This window comes from Bidens hawaiensis, unplaced genomic scaffold (genome assembly GCF_021521415.1).
Source record: "Bidens hawaiensis isolate Kalapana, Puna unplaced genomic scaffold, B.hawaiensis_p1.1 tig00048889_1, whole genome shotgun sequence".
Taxonomy (NCBI): Eukaryota; Viridiplantae; Streptophyta; class Magnoliopsida; order Asterales; family Asteraceae; genus Bidens; species Bidens hawaiensis.
Genome location: NW_027506095.1, coordinates 67,186 through 87,123, shown reverse-complemented (window position 1 = coordinate 87,123; position 19,938 = coordinate 67,186). Strand labels below are relative to the sequence as shown.

At 36.1% G+C, this 19,938-nt stretch overlaps 2 protein-coding genes across 2 annotated transcripts; both read right to left on the bottom strand.

Annotated features, from left to right (window-relative positions):
* Positions 1-5,011: 5,011 nt before the first annotated feature.
* Positions 5,012-7,192, bottom strand: LOC143616687 (glycosyltransferase BC10-like). Its single transcript, XM_077089443.1, has 8 exons — positions 7,060-7,192; positions 6,950-6,953; positions 5,929-6,010; positions 5,772-5,852; positions 5,632-5,673; positions 5,493-5,552; positions 5,273-5,419; positions 5,012-5,194 (listed from the first exon to the last, which is right to left on the bottom strand). Exons 1-8 carry the CDS (start codon positions 7,190-7,192, stop codon positions 5,024-5,026), a joined length of 720 nt encoding a protein of 239 aa, XP_076945558.1. The 3' UTR covers positions 5,012-5,023.
* A 10,224-nt stretch (positions 7,193-17,416) lies between these two features.
* Positions 17,417-18,819, bottom strand: LOC143616684 (uncharacterized). The gene is made up of 2 exons (XM_077089442.1): positions 18,738-18,819; positions 17,417-18,130 (listed from the first exon to the last, which is right to left on the bottom strand). Exons 1-2 carry the CDS (start codon positions 18,750-18,752, stop codon positions 17,666-17,668), a joined length of 480 nt encoding a protein of 159 aa, XP_076945557.1. The 5' UTR covers positions 18,753-18,819; the 3' UTR covers positions 17,417-17,665.
* Between the last annotated feature and the right edge of the window lie 1,119 nt (positions 18,820-19,938).

Sequence of the window (19,938 nt, the reverse complement as noted above, 5' to 3'; positions counted from 1 at the left end):
ATGAGAATTGAATTTGGATCTCCAATTTATTTTTCTTTATATTTAAGCAATATTTTATTAAATATAGATGTATTTTTACGAGTATATTTTCAGTCATGAAATATGTTTTCTGATTTATAAATGTCAATAATAACATTTTTTGATGAGAGGCGATTAACGTGATAACTTATTCACATGTGAAAATTGTGAAAACGCGATATACAATAATTTTCCCTATTGAAATTGGAGATTTTTCTTAAATTTTATTTAATAATCTAACCGTAGTTGTCATCAACTAATGTTTATCAGTTGCCAACATGTTAGCATTCATTTTTTTAATAGTTATCATATTTAATTTCTTAATAATTTTAGAGAAATGTAGAACCTTGTTTTAAATTTAGAATTCATTCAATATTATTGTGTTTTCTCCTAGAGTATGTCGGGGTGAATTGTTCAACCCGAACATCAATTCTAACTTGGACACACACACATATTTAAAAGAGTAAACTGTGGTTTTCGTCCTTATGGTTTGTCTAAACTGCGATTTTAGTCCAATAGCTTCAAATTCGTGATTTTCGTCTCTGTGGTTTCATTTCACTTGCAATTAAACCCGACTACACTAACCCCGTTAAGTCTTATCGTTAAACTCATCAGCGTTCCCTCACGTGAGGGGCAGTTTTGTCTTTTTTCTCCCCAAATAATCCCAAGTCCTAATTCACATGCCCCCCTCACGTAAGGGGTTAGGGTGTATTTAAAAAAACGACAAAACTACCATAACGTGAGGGGCACGATGATGGGTTTAACGACCAAACTTAACGGGGTTAGGGTTAGGGTTTAATTGCAAGTGAAATAAAACAACATGAACGAACTGATGTATCCTAAACACAATTTGTTTGATTCGTTTACCTGAATGTATCAACGAGTTGATATGAAATAATCAAGTTGTAAATGTCTTAATTTGGTTGGTGTGTTGTAAACATCAGTTAAATAAGTCACAAACAGGTCAATGGATCGACCTATTTTAATTATACGGGTTAAATATGTTCACCCAAACACAAAATGGGTTAGATAGAGTAACAGAAAACCTAATTATTTTTGTTTTTTTGTTCGCGTCGTGTGTGAAATTGCCATTCCTAGTGTTAGTACACTATTGTGGGTGTTTGTTACAAATTAGGTGTTGATCAAACATTTTCTACAATTTATTTAATTTTATGAATCCTTATTTTGACGTTGATAGCCCCTCGGGTGGGCAAAAGTAAAATTGCACTAATTTTGACGTTATTTTACTAATTTCGTGAAAATAACGTTAAAAGTGGCGGAAGGTTAATCAGGCATCATGTGGTGGCGTTGATAGCCGAAAGACAAGGGCACATGCACCGATCAGCCGGTGTCCCGATGATTGAGTGCTATGTGCCTTATGTCCAAGGCTTGATGCAAAACTACTATCGAGCCGGGGGTCTCACCGGAAGCAGCCTCTCTATCCCTATGGGATAGAGGTAAGGCTGTCTACATCTTACCCTCCTCAGACCCTACCATAGCATTGCTATTGGTGGGATATACTGAGTACGATGATGATGATGATGATGAATCCTTATTGTATGATGCATTAGGGTTTGCTATCTCGTTACGTATTACGATGGTATCTTAGCTCGTTAGAATCCCAATAACATACTGACTTAAAATAAATAATTTGCCCTTTTTTGCATATAGTAAGATTGATTACGTGTGTTACGCATTTGTAGTCTCCTTTTTATGACTGACAAAATAAACATGATTCTTCAAAAACTACGTGTAGTTATTGTATGTGACGGTAATGTTTATAAAGATACATAGGTGATAGCTATGAACAAGGCGAAAATGAAAATGGTAGAACTAGTCGTAGACGTTATCAATCAATTGTCAACATAAATAGAGAAGTTTTGTGACCGCTCAAGGAGCGGTTTGGTAAGCAACCGCTGCAAACCTTTTAAAACATATCAATATATATTAATTAAAAAGGAAACCGCTGCAAGACTTTCCAAACATTTTAATATAGGAAAAAGTTCCGAAAAAGCCTTTTCAAGAGAAAGAAAACAAAAAATGACCCACTATTCTTTAATATTTTCAAAATGGACCAAAAATTTGGATTAGAGCGACGTTTCGGATAACGTTCCGACATGATTCAAAAATTTGAATCTCGTCTGCTTTGTTCAAATTTAAAGTGAATCATGTCTTTCCCGTCCTAATTTAAAGTAAAACCCGTTTTTCTCGTCCAAATTATAAGTGAATTTCGTTTTTCCAGTCCAAATTTTTTAAAAAAAAATTTTGTCATCTTCTCTAACATTCTTTTTCTCTTATTTTCTTCGGCTTCCTCCTCTTTCTCTTCATCTTCATTTTCCTCTTCCTCCTCCTCTTCTTCTCCTCCTCCTTGGGATCAGAACAAATTTTGGGTGAAAAGATGGTGCATTATCATTGAATGTTTTGTTGCAAAATATGGTTGAGCCACCAGTGACAGCCGGTAAACCGGTGGAGGTGGTAATGCTCCTAATGTGCCTACTCGTGGCCGAAGGTATTCCAGTTCGGATGAGAAGATGATGAAGAAGAAGAAGATGAAGATGAGGAAGAAGAAAAAAAAAGAGGGAGGTTGAAGAAGAGAGAAAGAGTGTTAGAGAAGAGGACAAAAAAGTTTTTCTCAAAATTTGGACGGTAAAGACGGAATTCACTTAATATTTGGGCGGGAAAGACGGGATACACTTTAAATTTGGACGTAAGAGACGAGATTCAAATCTTTTAGAATCATGCCGGAACGTTACCAAAAGCGTCACCCCAATCCAATTTCTTTTGTCTATTTTAAGAATATTGAATATAGTGAATCATTTCCATTTTAACTCTATAGAAAAAGATTCTTTTGAAATATTTCCTTTAATATATATTAATTAGAATTGTAACCACTCTAAACTCTTCAAAAGTTCAAAATTACAACCCGAAAATAGACAGTTAGAACTAATAAAATGAAAATGTTGGACGTAAAAAGTAGACAAAAATAATGTAAAAGGAAAATAAGTTTTACTTTTAAAAGTTAATTGATATATGAAAATTTAAAAATCTAAGTATTTAACTTTAAAATTTAAAACTTCTTATCTCTAAAATCAAAATATTAACTTCTCTAAAATTGTTAATCGGGTTTACAGGTCAACCCGCTTTTTAGCGGGTTGGGTTCAGGTTGACCTGTTTTTTAAACGTGTCGGGTTTGGGTTAACATGCTTAAGAAAATGGGTCGTGTTAACCGACCCAAAACCTATAATTTCTCGTGTCGAGTTTCGGGTCGTGTCAAGAATTGACACCCTATGTATTATTGTCTTCATTCCACTCAATCCCTCGTCTACAAAAATTTTGATACTTTTCACATTTTTTACTAATTATACTAATTAACTAATATTTAACACATTATTGTCATGTTACTCAAAAATAGTGTTCTTATTTTTTTTAGTAAAAAAATAATAAATATTAAACGAATCGAGCTCAAACTTTAGAAATAGATATCAAAATAGACCGAGCTCAAGCTCTATGTAAGCTAAACAAATCGAGCTCGAGCCTAGTCGGGTCTGGGCCCGGCTCGTTTACACCCCAATTTATACATTTTAAGCATTCGTATAGAATAACCCTTTGTAGCATATACCCATCCAAAATTTATCTGACAGGGATAAATTTTGGATTATCCCCTTTTGGGACTGCTTTGTGAATAGAAAAATTGGTTTGAAATAATATCAACTATTGAATGTTGGCAAGGAGAAACTAATGGGTTGATTGCTGACGGTCTCAACTTTTAACCTATTTGTTTACACCGGTCCAGGACTAAAGTACATTAGTCTGATGTTTGCGTGACAAGCCTAGTTGTCAAAATTATTTATGTGCAAATATCCACCTGTCTTCCTACCTACTTACTCTTCCCCAATAAATAGGCCCTCACCTAAACCGTCTCCCTTGTTCCGGACTACACCACTGCCTACAACCACGATCATTTATGTCTATCTATCTATTTATCTCTTCCCCAAGCCCCTCACCCACTATACATTTCCCTCGTTCGAGGACTACACCATTGCCTACAACACCATCATCTATGTTTATTGTTTAAAGATCATCTGAATTTTGATGGATCGAGGTTATAACTGAAGGTCGATTAAAGGTTAGGCATGGATGAAGGTCGATTGGAAATGGTTTTGTTGGCTGTGAATCGACGTTTCACCGCATCTCGGTCTAGTCCCATTCTAGATCTTGCTTAATAGACAACAACAACATAAAGATGGGGTAAACCCTATCCGGAAGAGATGATTCAGTTAGTGGAGTTTCCGATCGATTTCATAAACGAATCGGTCCTTCACAATATCTGGCGAAATCCCAACCACGATGGAGGTACGCAAAGGAGTTACTACACTTGGAATTGAAAACAACGACGTCGATGGGATGGCCATTACGAGCATAGATAAATCTGAGCACCACCACCTCCCCTACCACAAACCACCACCACCATCATATACCCACCAACCAATGATATGACAAACTCTAAGGGGGTGTTTGGTACAGAGAATGGAATTGTAGAGAAATGGAATAGAGAAATGGAATTGCAGAGAAAGGGAATTGGTCTGGAGAATGAGAATTGACTGTTCTGTTTGGTAGTACAGAGATTTCAGTGGAGAAATATAGCTGAGAATCATTTCTCTTGTTTGGTACATAGGAAATAAACTGAGAATTATAACAGTTAACGCTATGCATGGATGAGGTGATTACCAACCGAATCCAGTAAAAAGAAAGAAATAATACAAACACTTCATAAGATACCATCCACTTACAAAACTTAGTTGGTTTTGCACAATGGCAACACCAGCCCGTTTTTTTGGGCTTAGTCACTTATAATTCATTTTACAACAACGTGTTCGTTTTCAAAGAAACATGCCTGAAGATGGGAGAACAAGTCATTTTAATGACATCTATTTTTAGACAGTTACTGTGTATACACTGTATCTATGATGACAAATTGCTATTCAATCTAGATATTTCCTACCAGTCATGGAGTCGTATGTTGCAGAGCAGATGCATCAAAATTCCCTTCAGCCAGAAGCCGCATGGCCCCGTCTCTAGAGAACTTGCGAGCAAACAGAAAACAGGGGACCAATATTCCATTAGTCTTACACCATTCTGTTCGGTGTTCAGTCTCATAATACACATGGTTTATATCCTGCAATTGCAATATATATAAGTGGTTTCGCCATTTTAAGCAAAATGAATAATGATAGAAAAACATACAATATATAACCTTGATTCTTTGGATTTGTTGAGGGTTGGCACTTGCATAGTTATAGGTTACAGGATGCCAGCTTCTCGTTTCCATGTTTGTGGCGGACTGGATCCATGAAGTGTATGTCACAGTTCGCCTTTCAAGCTCTCCCTCGAGATCATTCATCTTAGGACACACAATTTAAACCTTATTATAAAGGGAAATAAGATTTCATAAGAAATTAAAAAATGTTTCTTACTGCAAGTAATGTCTGCACATAATGCTCATCAGGAATGCAATTACGCTGCTTCTGAAGTTTCTGCATATTTTGAAAAAAAAAATCACAATTGAGTTTTAGGCTGACCTTAAAATGATTTCAAGAAAATGTAATAACTTACATAATTCTGTTTTCCTTTACTATAATCTAAGGGTGGACGTCTCTGAAAAACATTAAATAAATAATGTTAGTAACAAATAAAAACCAATATGTTCATATGTTGTCCTTTTCTGATGTTATATCAAAAATGGAAATACAAACCTTACATAACTTCTTAAAAACTGGAAATACGATGCCGTCATATGCTACAATTTTTGCATGGCTTCTAATTAAAGCAATCCACTGAAAAGTTCAATTAAAAGGAGCCAAATTAAGGCAAAATTGCATAAGACAAAATGTGATAAAAATATGGTTCAACCTGTGAGGCTTTTCGCCATTTCCCCATTGGTATAACAGAAGACATCCTAGGATTGTAGCGACCTTCTTTCATATCAAGAAAGCTAAAACACATAAAGCCCAGATCAACAACAGTTTATACTAGGTGTTTGAATGGAAGTAATTATCTGATTACTTCAACTACAAGTTGCAATAATCAGTTTCGAGTATTTGGGCAACCTACGTTTGTTTATGATTTTCTGGTGTCAAATAAACTAACTAACTATTCAAAGCAGTTCGAATACTAAACAACTATCTACCTACGATTTCTAACTTCACGATTGAAATCAACATAATTAAGTACAATTAGGTCAAAATTAATAGCAATAGAACCACAAATTATGTACATTACAATTGAATTCTGCTTTAGAAATGATCTCCAAGCTCATGTACAATCAAATTAAGCATCATAAACATAATTCAAATCCGATAATAATAACAATAATAATAGATAGAACAACCTAACGATAAGCTTTTGGATGAGTACAATATCAACGAATACAATTCAATTCTGCTTAATCAATGATCTCCAAGCTCATGTACAGTCAAATTAAACATCATAAAGATAACTCAATTCTAATAATATTAGAATAACCTAACTATAACAGCTAGAACAACTAAATAACTTCATGATTAAAATCAACATAATTAAGTACACTCAGGTCAAAATAATAGAACAATCTAACGATAAGCTTTTGGACGAGTACAGAACTCAATAAATACAACTCAATTCTGCTTCAGCAATCATCTTCAAGCTCGAGTACAATCAAGTTAAACATCACTAATATAATTCAATTCTGACAACAACAATAATAATTAAATAACCTAATTACAAAAGTTTGAATAAGTAAATAACTATCTACCTAACCATTTCTAACTTCACGATTGAAATCAACAAATTAAGCACAATTAGGTCAAAATTCGCCAAGCTCATGTATAGTCAAGTTAAACATCATAAACATAATCCAATTCCAATAATAACAATAATAAGTAATAACAACTACCTGACTACAACAGCTTGAATAAGTAAATAACTAATAACTATCTGCTATGATTTCTATCTAACATCACGATTCAATTCAACATAATTAACTCCAATTAGGTCAAAACTAACGGCAAATAAGCCGTACCTTTTGAGACGAAGAGCCAATTAGCGCGTTCGCAAGAGCACCGAGCGGATTTGACGACGAAGAAGAGCCAGGTACGGCACACGCCGCACCGCCGGTGACTAAATCACGCATCGCCATCGGTCAATTGACTGTGAGCTCTGGTTCGATTGAGCTAGGGTTTGGATAGCAATCGATAATCTGTTTGGACCTTTATAGAGGAGGATGTTTGATCACGTTATGTATTGATGAACAAAACAACAAAGCCGAACAATAATAGGATTGTTGGAGAGAGTGAGGAAGAGGCGTGAGAGAGTGAGGCTGAGAAATGAAATCAGAGAAATCCAATTCTCCGCTTTTTGTAGAGAAATGAAATCAGAGAAATGGAAATGGTTTATTTCCATTTCTCACCTCTTTCTTTCATAAACAAACAAGAGAATTCTTTCCAATTCCATTTCTCACCTCTCAATTCCCTCTACCAAACACCCCCTAAGATCAAGGACTGGTTAGAGCATTTCCAGCAGCATCTCTATCTCTATTTTTATAGTTACACTTAAAACACTATATTTTCTCTCTCATTTTCAATCAAATAACATTTTTTATACTTTTATCATTGTATTTTTTCCCTTTCTCCACTCACAACCACCAAAAAAAGATTAAAGATCTATAGAGGATGAATAATGTTTCTTCAAATTTACTCATGAACAAAAGTTTCTATATCTTCTCCATTCACAACCACTCACAACTACTCTATATAATATAGAGAACTCACTCACAATAACATGAAGAACATGAGAATGTTGTTACATGATCATTGGGGTAAAGAATTTGGCTTGCCTATGTTAGATAGAGATTAATGATATAAAATGTATATGTATTGTGTGAAATTGGGTTGGTGGCGACAGGTAGTGGTGGGTGGGTGAATTGAAACGGCCCATCACAGTGAAACACCCTGTCACATGATGAGATGGTCCGTATCAATGTCAAATCGGTTCTATCGTTTTTTACAGCTCACTATTAACATGGCAGGCGACAGTTTATCAATATCTAATAGTCGTGACCTATAAATTTGACTTCCATGAGCGTATTCTATCATCTCAAATCATCCCATAACATCCTTTGATTATTCCCCATTCATATGATACCCAAAATTAAAAGAAACCCAAGTGTTCTTGGTGTTTTTAGCTAACTTCACCAAAAAGAAAACTTTGCTCTTTTATCTAAATGATGTTACACCAATATGAGCTTCTATTTAGATGTTGTTAAGGTGTTTCTACCATCGTAAAACTCATCCCCAAACCATTAATTAAAAACTTGTTTTAGCTTGTTCTTGGTTCTCTTAAGGTTTTTTCATCACAAAGAAAGGTGTTAAGAGCCTAGTTCTACGTAACCAATTGCTGACATCTTGGGGGAAGTTCTATCCAAGTGATATTAAGTTGTAGGAGTGTTTATGTTATAGCTTGGAAGTAAGGTAAATAGGTTTAGGTCAAATTGCTTAGGTGGGAGCTCGCACGTTACGAAGACGAACATCCGTGAATCGACTGTCGTAACTAAACACCATATAAAATTTAAACACTTCAAAAAAATAAAATAATAAAAAAATGTAAGGATCGGTTGTTGCAAAGCCCACCCAATATCCCAATTTCGGCCAGTTGCGCGCTCTTCCAAATTCCGCAGAACTTAGCGCTTAGTATCTTCTCCACCAAAGTCCAAACCCTATTCGAACCCCCAAATTTCACAAAGAGAAATTGGCGCCCAGCTTGTTCTTCGATCCAAACCTTAAACGACGCACTTAATTCATCAATTCGAAGCTTTTTACTCCATTCGACGAGCCCTAAAAGATGAACCCTAACTTGTTTTATCTTCAATTTGAAATTTTTTACTCCAAATTTTGCGAAAAGGTAATGTTTTGAAACAATTGAAGCTTTCTATAGGTTAGAATAACTATGTCGTCCCTTGTCACTTGTTAGATATACGTGAAGGTACCATTCTGGAATTACGTGATGCATTCTTTTGCGTTCAGTCGATGTTGTTGTAAGTGGATTTGTGATTAATTTTGATTTCATGTCATGCATATATTGTAAGAAACTATGGTAAAACATTGTGTTTGGGATTTTGCATTGTGTTATCAAAATTGTTGAATCCTAAGTGACAAGGTGAAACATATATTGAAACAAACTGTGGTTTTTTATAACAACTATTTGCATTGGGATTTTGCATACAGTGTGTGTTATCAAAAATGTTGAAAGCAAAGAGAACCTAAGTGAGCTTTAATACTTAAGGTAAATTGTTACAACAATAGATTTTATTCATCAATTTTTTTTACTATGGATCTGCTTGTTTTTATTACAATTTTCATGACTACAAATATAAACAGTTTCATTGAAGTTATCCGGATAAAAAGATGCTCATGACACTACGTTTTCCTAGCGATGCTAGTAAATGTCATATTTATTTCTTAAGGTAAAAGTGGAGCTAAAGGTATCTTATTGTTAGACAATGGTCACGTATTTTCTTTAGGTGTGGCTAAACGTCCTGAAATGTTATACAATGGCCACATGAGTACATGAAATGTGTAGTTAAAGGGTATTCGAAATGTTAAATTTGACATTTAGCCTCACTTTTAAGCAAAAGTGTGGCAAAGTGTTTTTGGAAAAAACGTGACCGTAGCCCATGTTTTGCCTAGTGCTGTAAGTTTCTTAACTAACCCGTTGGATGGAAGATCAACTTTTCGACCGGCTGACATTTTGGTCTTTCAATGAATATCTGAAAACATGTGTTTGGATCTAACGGGGGTTTCCACTCTAGTGGGCTAAGGGATTAGTGGTTTCACATTCGATCAGGCTACTTTAAAAGCTACTTCATGCAAGATGACTAAACATGAGAAGGCGTGTCTTGACAAACAACAAGTATCTATGTCTTTTGCATTAGACACTTTTGGTTTTCCTCGAGCATGAAGTTGTGGAGTTACTTAGCCGCGTTCAACGGATGTTATGACTTCAACATCAATCAATACAATTTTTTAAAAAATTCGATTTTGTAATTCAAAATGGGGTAGCGGCAAATTGTTGTCTTTGATGCAATTGCACGTTTAAGTAAATGAATATTATTATGGAACAAATTAACCAACCTGAATTGAACATTTGAGGTTAATTTTAATTAAAAAAATATTATTTAATTTGAGCTGAATAATAAAAGACAAATAAGATGAACCGATTGTAATGATGTTTGCCCTAAGGCCATGAGGTATACTCTAACCCCTACATAGGTTAAAATGACATGACACTTTAAAGATGGATTAAACCACTCCCCATTTGTGTTAAGTGTGTTAAAAAGGCCCATTGGTTATGCTTTTAACGGGTTAAAAGGAACAATATGTATTAATTACTAATTGATTTGTTATATTAATTATGTGTTAAATGGGTTAAACCATTTCCTTTGGATAACATAGAGTGAAAGAGAAAAAAATGATGATGTCACTACTAGAAAAAGGGTAATTTTGCTACAAAAGTTTTCTACAATTTTCCCACAACTCAAAATTTCCAACAAATTTTCCACTACTTTTCGTCAATAATTAAAAGCAAAAAAAGTCTTAAAATTTTACACAAGTTTCCTACAACATAGCGACGTCAAGAAGTGTTGTCACAATTTCGTCGAAAACATAAATCCTTTTCCGACAAATAACCGACAATTAGTTTAATCATATATTAAATATTAAGCTTCAAAATAAAAAATTCAACATACATATAAAGTAACACCATTTTGTAGCAAAACAGTCGGAACGCATGTAATTTTGCTACAAATTTGCTACAATTTTGAAATATATCATAAAAACCACACTGTTGTGGCAAACTTGTGGCAAGACTTGCAAAGTTTGCTACAAGTTTCCGGCAACCGTGTATTAATTATTGAAAATAGAACACCAATAATAATGAAACCACACTTTTGTGGCAAAACGGACAGAATGCTTGCAAATTTTGCTACAAATTTGCTACAAATTTGCTACAAAACTGTAATATATTATAAAAGTTATACTTTTGTGGCAAAATGGTGGCAAAACTTGCAAAGTTTGCTACGATTTTTTGGCAAATTTGTATTAATTATTAAATATAAAAACTAATAGAAATGAAACCACACTTTTGTGGCAAAATAGTCGGAATGCCGGCAAAGTTTGCTACAAGTTTCCCGCAACTCGTGTTATTTATTGAATACAAAAACTAATAATAATGAAATCACACTTTTGTGGCAACATTGTAGAAATTTTTTGCTAAGTTTGCTAAAGTTTACGATAACTGGGTATTGTTTATTGAATATAATATTAATAAGTAATAAAAACACATTTTTTGGCTAATTTGTCACAATTCTCGCAAATGGTGGCGGTGGCTGGGATATAGTAGTGGCGGTTGGTGGTGGTGACGGTGTACACTGGGCGATGGTGGCGACGGGTGCAAGTGATGGTTGGTGGTGATGGGTGGCAATAGTGGTTGTGGTGAGAGGCGATGAAGGTGGTGGTGGTTGCAATGGCAGGTGGTGGGCGGCAAGAAGTAATGGTGGGTGGCGGTGGTGGGAACGATGGCGATAGCCAGGAGCGATGGTTGTTGGAAGTGTGTGGATAGGCGGTGGTGGTGAGTGGTCGTTGCGGCGATGGCTGGGATATAGTAGTGGTGGTTGGTGGTGGTGACGGTGTACGCTGCGCGATGGTGGCAACGGGGGCAAGTGATGGTTGGTGGTGATGGGTGGCAACGGTGGTTGTGGTGAGAGGCGATGACGGTGATGGTGGTTGCAATGGCAGGTGGTGGGTAGCAGGAAGTAATGGTGGGTAGCGGTGGTGGTGGTTGCAATGGCAGGTGGTGGGCGGCAGGAAGTAATGGTGGGTGGCGGTGGTGGTGGTTGCAATGGAAAGTGGTGGGAGGCAGGAAGTAATGGTGGGTGGCGGTGGTGGTGGTTGCAATGGCAGGTGGTGGGCGGCAGGAAGTAATGGTGGGTGGCGGTGGTGGTGGTTGCAATGGCAGGTAGAGGTGCACAAACCGGTTTTTTTAAAAAAACCGGTTCGGTTATTAACCGGACCGGTTTTTTTTGGCCCGGAAAAAAACCGGTTCGGTTAATAACCGGTTTTTTTCTGTCAAAACCCTAACCGGTCTAACCGGTTAGGACCGGTTTAGAAACCGGTTGGAACCGGTTAATAAACCGGTTTTTTTATTAACCGGTTTTTTAATAACCGGTTTTTAGGTTAACCGGTTTTTTTTTTTTTTTTTAAATTTCGCGGTTTCAAATACGAATATTTGTTTTTTATATTTTGTACTAAATGAAGACCATTATTTTTTCACAGTATAAACAAACCAAAGATTAAAAACACATAACTTTCATTTATAGTTTTTACATTAAAAATACAAACATTAAATCGTTATCGCATATTCGTAACTCAAAAATACAAACATTAAATCATTAACACTGAAGAAATCTCTGCCAAGAACTGTTGTTCATGATTTAACTCAAAAATACAAACATTAAATCGTGAACTAGCAGATGCTCCTGTTGTTCCCAATCGCAGTTTGTTCATGATTTGCCTCCATGTTTGCTGTTTCTTTAACTAAATTAGAAAAATCCAAATCAACAAGTAAATAAGAGCACATATTAGGAAAAAGAATGCTTAGACACGATTACATGAACAACTTGCTGTTTCTTACTCATGATTTGCCTCCATGTTTGCTGTTTCTTTAACTAATTTTCTTCGCTACCCGATCCCGAGCTATTTCTTAGGTAATCGTCGTACGCGGCTTCTTCATCGGTCATTGGTTGAGTGTGTCCTTCATTGACCTCGTCTTCATACAAGCCCGCTTCATACTCCATTTCCCCCTCGAGTGAGCGTTGATATTGTGCCCTATCTAAAGAGTCCAAGTAATCCTTGTAGCAAATCGACATCTCTATAGCTGGTGCAGTGAGTTGAGTCCTCCTAATCGATATAACCCTGCCAGAAACCGGTTTTTCCACAACGGTCAAAAACCGGTTTTTTTATAAACCGGTTAACCGGTTTTTCCATAACCGGTTAATAAAAAAACCGGTTTTTCCATTAACCGGTTCGTTAACCGGTTTTGGATCTAGAACTTGTAACCGAAAGACGAACCGGCGGTTTGTAAACCGGTCAAACCGGTTTTTAAAAAACCGGTTTTCGTAAAAACCGGTTTCCGGTTTAAACCGGTAAACCGGTTCCCCAACCGGTTTTTTTGGCCATCTCTACTGGCAGGTGGTGGGCGGCAGGAAGTAATGGTGGGTGGCGGTGGTGGGAACGATGGCGATAGCCAGGAGCGATGGTTGGTGGAAGTGTGTGGATAGGCGGTGGTGGTGGTGAGTAGGGGCAAGTGATGGTTGGTGGTGATGGGTGGCAACGGTGGTTGTGGTGAGAGGCGATGACGGTGGTGGGCAGCAGGAAGTAATGGTGGGTGGTGGTGGTGGTGGTTGCAATGGCAGGTGGTGGGCGGCAAGAAGTAATGGTGGGTGGCGGTGGTGGGAACGATGGCGATAGCCAGGAGCGATGGTTGGTGGAAGTGTGTGGATAGGCGGTGGTGGTGGTGAGTGGCCGTTGCGGCGATGGCTGGGATATAGTAGTGGCGGTTGGTGGTGGTAACGGTGTACGCTAGGCGATGGTGGCGACGGGGGGCAAGTGATGGTTGGTGGATGGGTGGCAACGGTGGTTGTGGTGAGAGGCGATGACGGTGGTGGTGGTTGCAATGGCATGTGGTGGGCAGCTGGAAGTAATGGTGGGTGGCGGTGGTGGGAACGATGGCGATAACCATGAGCGATGGTTGGTGGAAGTGTGTGGAAGGTGGTGGTGAGTGGCAGTTGCGGCGGTGGTGGGAGGCCGATGACGATAGTGGTGGTGTCGGTGGTGGGCGGTAGGCAATAATGGCGGGTGGTGATGGTGTACGCTTGGAGATGGTGGCGACGCGCGCATGTGATGGTTGGTGGTGATGTGCGACAACAGTGGTTGTGGTGAGAGGCGAAGACGGTGGTGGGAGGTGGTTGCAATGGCGGGTGGTGGGCGGCAGGAGGTAATGGTGGTTGCTGGTGATGGGTGGCGGTGGTGGGCAACGATGGCGATAACCATGAGCGATGGTTGGTAGACCTAAAATATAACTTTTTTGTTTATCATTGTTTTTAACATTATTATAAAATCATAAAATTTAATAATTCCCATGTTTTTATTGGGTTTTTTAATGGGGTGGAATAAAAATAATCGGGTGGGTTAGGCACGTCAAGGGTCTAAATTGTCATTTAAATAATTAATTTAACCGACAGGTACGAACCGTTTCTAAATTATTAATATGCATATGAGCTTCTTCTATCTAAAACGACGTGCCATTTTTATAAAACATAAGCTTATCATTTTTATAAACTTTTATAATACTTAATAATTTATCTAAAAGAAAAAAAAAATAAAACTAGAAAACCCAAAGTTGAAAACCACATCATTTCCCGCCACTAACACATTTTCCCTTTATAGTTAAAAAAACACATTTTCCCTCTCATTCTCTTCTATCTACTTAGCTCCAAACCCAAATCTACTCCCACTGGTTCTCTCCACACCGCCGGAGTTATGTAGCCTCAACCTTTATCTCTCTCTGTTTCACCCTTCGAAAGAACTGGTAATTTATCTTATCTTCTTAATTGGTAATTTGTGCAGACTTTGAACTAGAATTGATAGTCTGTGTAGGCTTTGAAAATGGCTCAAGAACTGCTAGTTTGCCTTACTCAGCTCCAATTTGATTTGTAAGTTTGATTTTGTTTTGCCCTAATTAGGTGTAGGCCGTGGGGTGTTTTGACAAAAAGAAAAAACTAACAGACCATCACCTACTTATATCCAGGTCTTGCAAGATTTAAAAAGTTCATAAATCACAATTTTTTTTCTTTCTAGTGAAATGAGCTGGGTAATAGTGGAGGGTGTTCACAGTTTGGTTTAAAATCGTGAAATTGTCCAAACCGGTCATCGGTTTGGTTTCATAAACGGTTTTTAATTCTAGTTTTCGGTCAGTCGGTATAAAAAATTTCAAATCGTAGCTAACAGTTTGGTTTGCGGTTTTTTCTGCGCGTAAAATTGGTAAAGCAAAATAACACAACAATACTTATTCACATGTTTACAGCTTGTTTTAAGTTTAAAAAGTTCAAACGGTGAAACCAAACCGTTAGTAATGGTTCGGTTTGGTTCACTTTCAAATTTCAATGATTCGTTTTTGAATGATCAAAAACCGTTACTAATGGTTTGGTTTTGGGGGTGACCCAAAACCCGTCAAAACCGGATCGTGAACACACCTAGCTAGTACAAAAGTTTTTAGTTTGATGGTTAAGCGACCGAGCCAAACTGAATTAACTACCAATAATCAATTAACGGTAACCAACTGGTTATGGATTTTTTATATCCGAAACTAATTGGTTATGTTTTCTTTTATCTATCTGAAGTGTTTGGTTATGGATCCATGAACGGACGAATATATATATGATGGATTTATCAACGCGCTTAAGTGTCGATTCTGGTTGAATATGAAAATTTTGAGAAATAAATCCAAGCAGGATGGGGATTGGGGAGATCGTGAAAGAACAAGATCGTGAAAGAGAGCGGGTTCAACGAGAGTAAAGGGAGCAACAATTACAAAACAATTTGAAGAAATCATGAAAAAGTTGGCCGATAAGTAATCTTAGTATGTTATATATTATACCATGTATTATCTAGAACATGTGTTGTCTAGAATTAGTTTGTGAACCGTATCGCATGTGTTATATGTTTTTGTGTGAAGGGCATGCGTTAAATATTGTGGTCATTTTGTAACCGAACACGTGTTTGTAATCGAAAGGTTTAATGGGTTTGTATGTATTTGTTTGGTAGACACAATGGGCTTTTTCAAATTCTGTATTTTGGTAGGTGAAAAAAAAAATCAATAATTTATTTTAGTGTTTGTCGGAATATTGTGTGTGAAAGCTAATTTGTTTTTGTCGAAAAATCGTCGGTAGAAACAAAATTTTGTTGTAGGAAAATTGTCGGAAATATAAAATTTAATTAGTTGTATTTTGGATTAATGAAATAATTAGCAATGTTATTATTATTTTTATTAACAAATATAAAATAATAATGAAACACAATTTTGTGGGAAAATTGTAGATAATGCAAAGAAAAACAAAAAATAATTTTTGTGGGAACTTTGTCGGAAGGTAGAGACGATTTATTTGTGTGGCTAATTTGTTGGAAGTTTTGTAGGAATGTTGTCTGGATAAGTTTTTCCTACAAGGGTTTTTTCGACAACACCTTTTTGTTTGAAATTTGTCGCTATAGGTTGTTTCCGACAATTTTCCTACGAAAAACGCTGTCGGAAAATAGCCAGTTTTGTGGTAGTGTGTGGAGCTTATGTAAAATTAAGATGGGTTAGAGTATGTCCCATGGCCTAACTCATATTTTAAGTACAATTCATGTGTTAATCACTATAAATGATGAAATACGTTGTCATAAGTTAATATCTTTATTAATGGCAAGAAACGTTAAAAATGACATCATATTTCAAATGATTGTTTAATTTTCATTAAAAAAAAACAAAATAAAGAACCCAAATCACCCATTCCCTTTTTCTCTGTCAATCTAAAAAACGGTTAGTGTTAAAAAGATTTGCCAAAAACAGGAGACATTTAAGGTGTTATAAAAATTAAATACTAAATCAAAAGGATATGATTATTTTTTTTCTTTTTTGTAATTAAAAGGAAGGCTAAAACGGCTCAACCATTATTCTTACATCGTTTTGGTGTCTTTTGAAGGTTCGAAACGAGTTGGCTTTCGATTGTAGACCAATCTATTTGACTAAATTGGTGGAGGTAAAAGTTTTGGGGGGTTTTTTGGATTGAAAACCGTGTGGGTATTCGCTCTTATAGTTGGGAAGATTGACATAAGTTTGATCTCCAAAGAATGTTTTAGGCTATCTCTAATGCATCCATAACTTGCATTCTTTTGACAAGGGTCTTTGTTTTTGTTGCTCCCAAATTATATAAAAAATTCTTATTTTAAATGTTGTGTGTAGTGTGTAAGTGATGATGACGTGAAAACTAAGTATTGTAAGAATATTTGTATGGATGAAGATGAAATAAAGGTCTTTAAAGATTTAAAATGATATAATGTGGTATATGAATAGATGATGTAACATATTTAAAGGCGCCCATGACCATATCATTGTGGACGGTCTTAGTTGTGTTCCCAGGTTTGGTTTTTTGTTGGCGTTACATATTTTCGGTATTGCAATTATTTAGGGTGCCTTCAAGTGTCAGCTCTTGTAGGTCGATTGAAAAAAAATCATGATTGCAAACAAATAAGCCACCTTTATAATTATAACATCAACATACACACTTTATTCATGAAAATCAAACTAATCCAGCCTGGGAGTTTATTACCAGCAAACCCTGACCAGCATATGTTCCCTTAGATAAAACACTAGTTTCTACCCAACCCATGCTTGCCACGTGGCCAAGCCTGCCTTTTAACTACAATAACTGTCCCAGCTGGAATTTCACAAACTTAATTCAAACTAAAATAAAATAAAATAACCAAATCAACAAGAAGCATGCACCAACACTTCATGTGATCTACTCAGCTGCAACACCTTCTTCCTTCTTCTCACCCTCCACTTCTGGTTCAGCTTCAACTTCAACCTTTGTCACCTCGGTTGACTCGGTTATCGGTTCGGTTTCAACCGGTTCAACTTCTGGTTCCTTAGCCTCTTCCTCCACACTAGGCTCAGGCGCCACCTTTGCTGGCTGATCCACAGGGATATCCTTACCTTCCTCTTCTTCATCTTTCACAACCACTTTGGTTTTAACCTCGGCTGCAAGGGCTTCAAGTTCTGCTTCAGGCTCGACTTTTGGTTTGGCTTCGGGTTCAGGGTCAGCAGCAACTTCCGGTTCAGGAGTAACAACTTCTGGTTGAGGTGCAGCAACAGGTTCTTCTTGTGGTTTTGTTTCAGTTACTGTTGTTTCTTGATTATCTCCGGTTTCCTTGATCGGTTGATCCTCTACTTTCTCATCATGCAATGCAGGTGTTGCTAATACAACCTGCATAATTTAAGATAATTTTAATTAGTGACCATATCTCGATAGACTGAAGATTATATATTCTTGATTTCTTGTCGTGTAACAAGTTATCGACCGCGTTAGAAATGATCAAATTTTAAATCAGTTATAAAAACACGAGTGGAAAAATAATTGATACCATATATGCACATATGTAATATGTTCAAGACAAATGATCCTTTTTGAAACATTATTTTCTTTTACACATTTTTAACCATGAGAACTATTACAAGAAAACTTGGCTTACTACGAGCCAGGGTCCCTGGGGAGGGCCAAAGTGGACGACCGCCCAAGGCCCATCCTCAAGGCCTAAAATTGCTATGTATATGTAATTTGCTTATATAATATTTTTCATATAGCATACCATAACTAATTTCAAAAAGCCTATTTGTTTGTTAAATCCCATTAAACTTTGATTTAGATACGACCATTAAATTTTGAATAAGGAGATTAACTTTTCTATTCGTCTAGGCCTCTTGAGTCATATGAGACGGCCCTGCTACGAGTTGCCTTAAGGTTTCCTTTGGCATTTTTATCATATGTAACACTGGAATTAATGTATGATGTTTAACTAAAAAGAGAAAGATACCTGAGCAGTAGCCATTGATGCAAACACTAGAAGAAAGTGAAGAAAATTAGGAGAGGAAGATGGTGATGAATATTGGAGTTTTGAGGGTGGAAAGAAATGGTGGGGGAAACATGGGTTTATATAGAAGTGTGATTGAAGAGAGAGAAATCAATGAATTCATCATGTGATTCATATCTTTATTTTCAGTTTTTTTAATGAATACTTAGATTTTGTTTTTTACTTTTACCTTTATTTTCAGTTTTTTTTGTGAACACTTATTTTTCACCTGCCATAATTACATTACCAAAGATGATAAGTAGACATGAATCACATTTCTTCTTCATCCTAATTATTATTTTGAAATGGGTTATAAGATTAAAGCATATGTAACGTAACCAAAAAACATGATTTAACATTTTCGAAAACATGTAACGTTTGAATGTGTTTTTGAAAAGATAAAAGAAAAGAAAAGAAAAGAGAAGAGATAGGCTTCTGCTTTTTTATGGATTTCCCCAAATATATTTTCATATGGTCACACTATCTATTAATTGTAATTATTATTTAACTATATAACCTTTTAAATACGAATTTCAAAACTAATGTTGTTATAGGTTTGGTCAAAATATTTTCAATATTATATAAATATAATATATCATATTCACTTGTTTAATAGTTATTTTATAAAATTATTGTAATTATCGATTGCTTGTAAAAGATTTGTCAGGTGTAAAGTGTAAACTACTTTGCTTGCTTCATAACGATGCATATACGAGCTTAAAAGATCATTTATCCATATATACTTACTATATAACTAACAATCAACTCGCTTCAAACATACATATGTGTGTATGCGTATGTGTATGTGTATGTGTATGTGTATGTGTCATAGCTAAAAAGTCTATGTTGCTTCATAACTTCTATGTGTATGTTATATATAACTTAAATGAATTTCTTTAATTGGGTTAAAGATGTATCATAGCTTTAATGTTGCGTTTATATGCTTCATAACAATGTATATTTGGGTTAAAATGAAACCGATAGCTTAGTTATATTTTTGTTTTCCGAAAGGCACTAGTAATTTACATAACATAGGTAGTCGAGCATGTCACAAATTGATTAACATTATTTAAAGAATGATAAAATATTATCTAACATATATATGCCATAAATAAGAATAAGTGATGAACACATCATGCATGATACTAGAATTTCTTTTTGACAT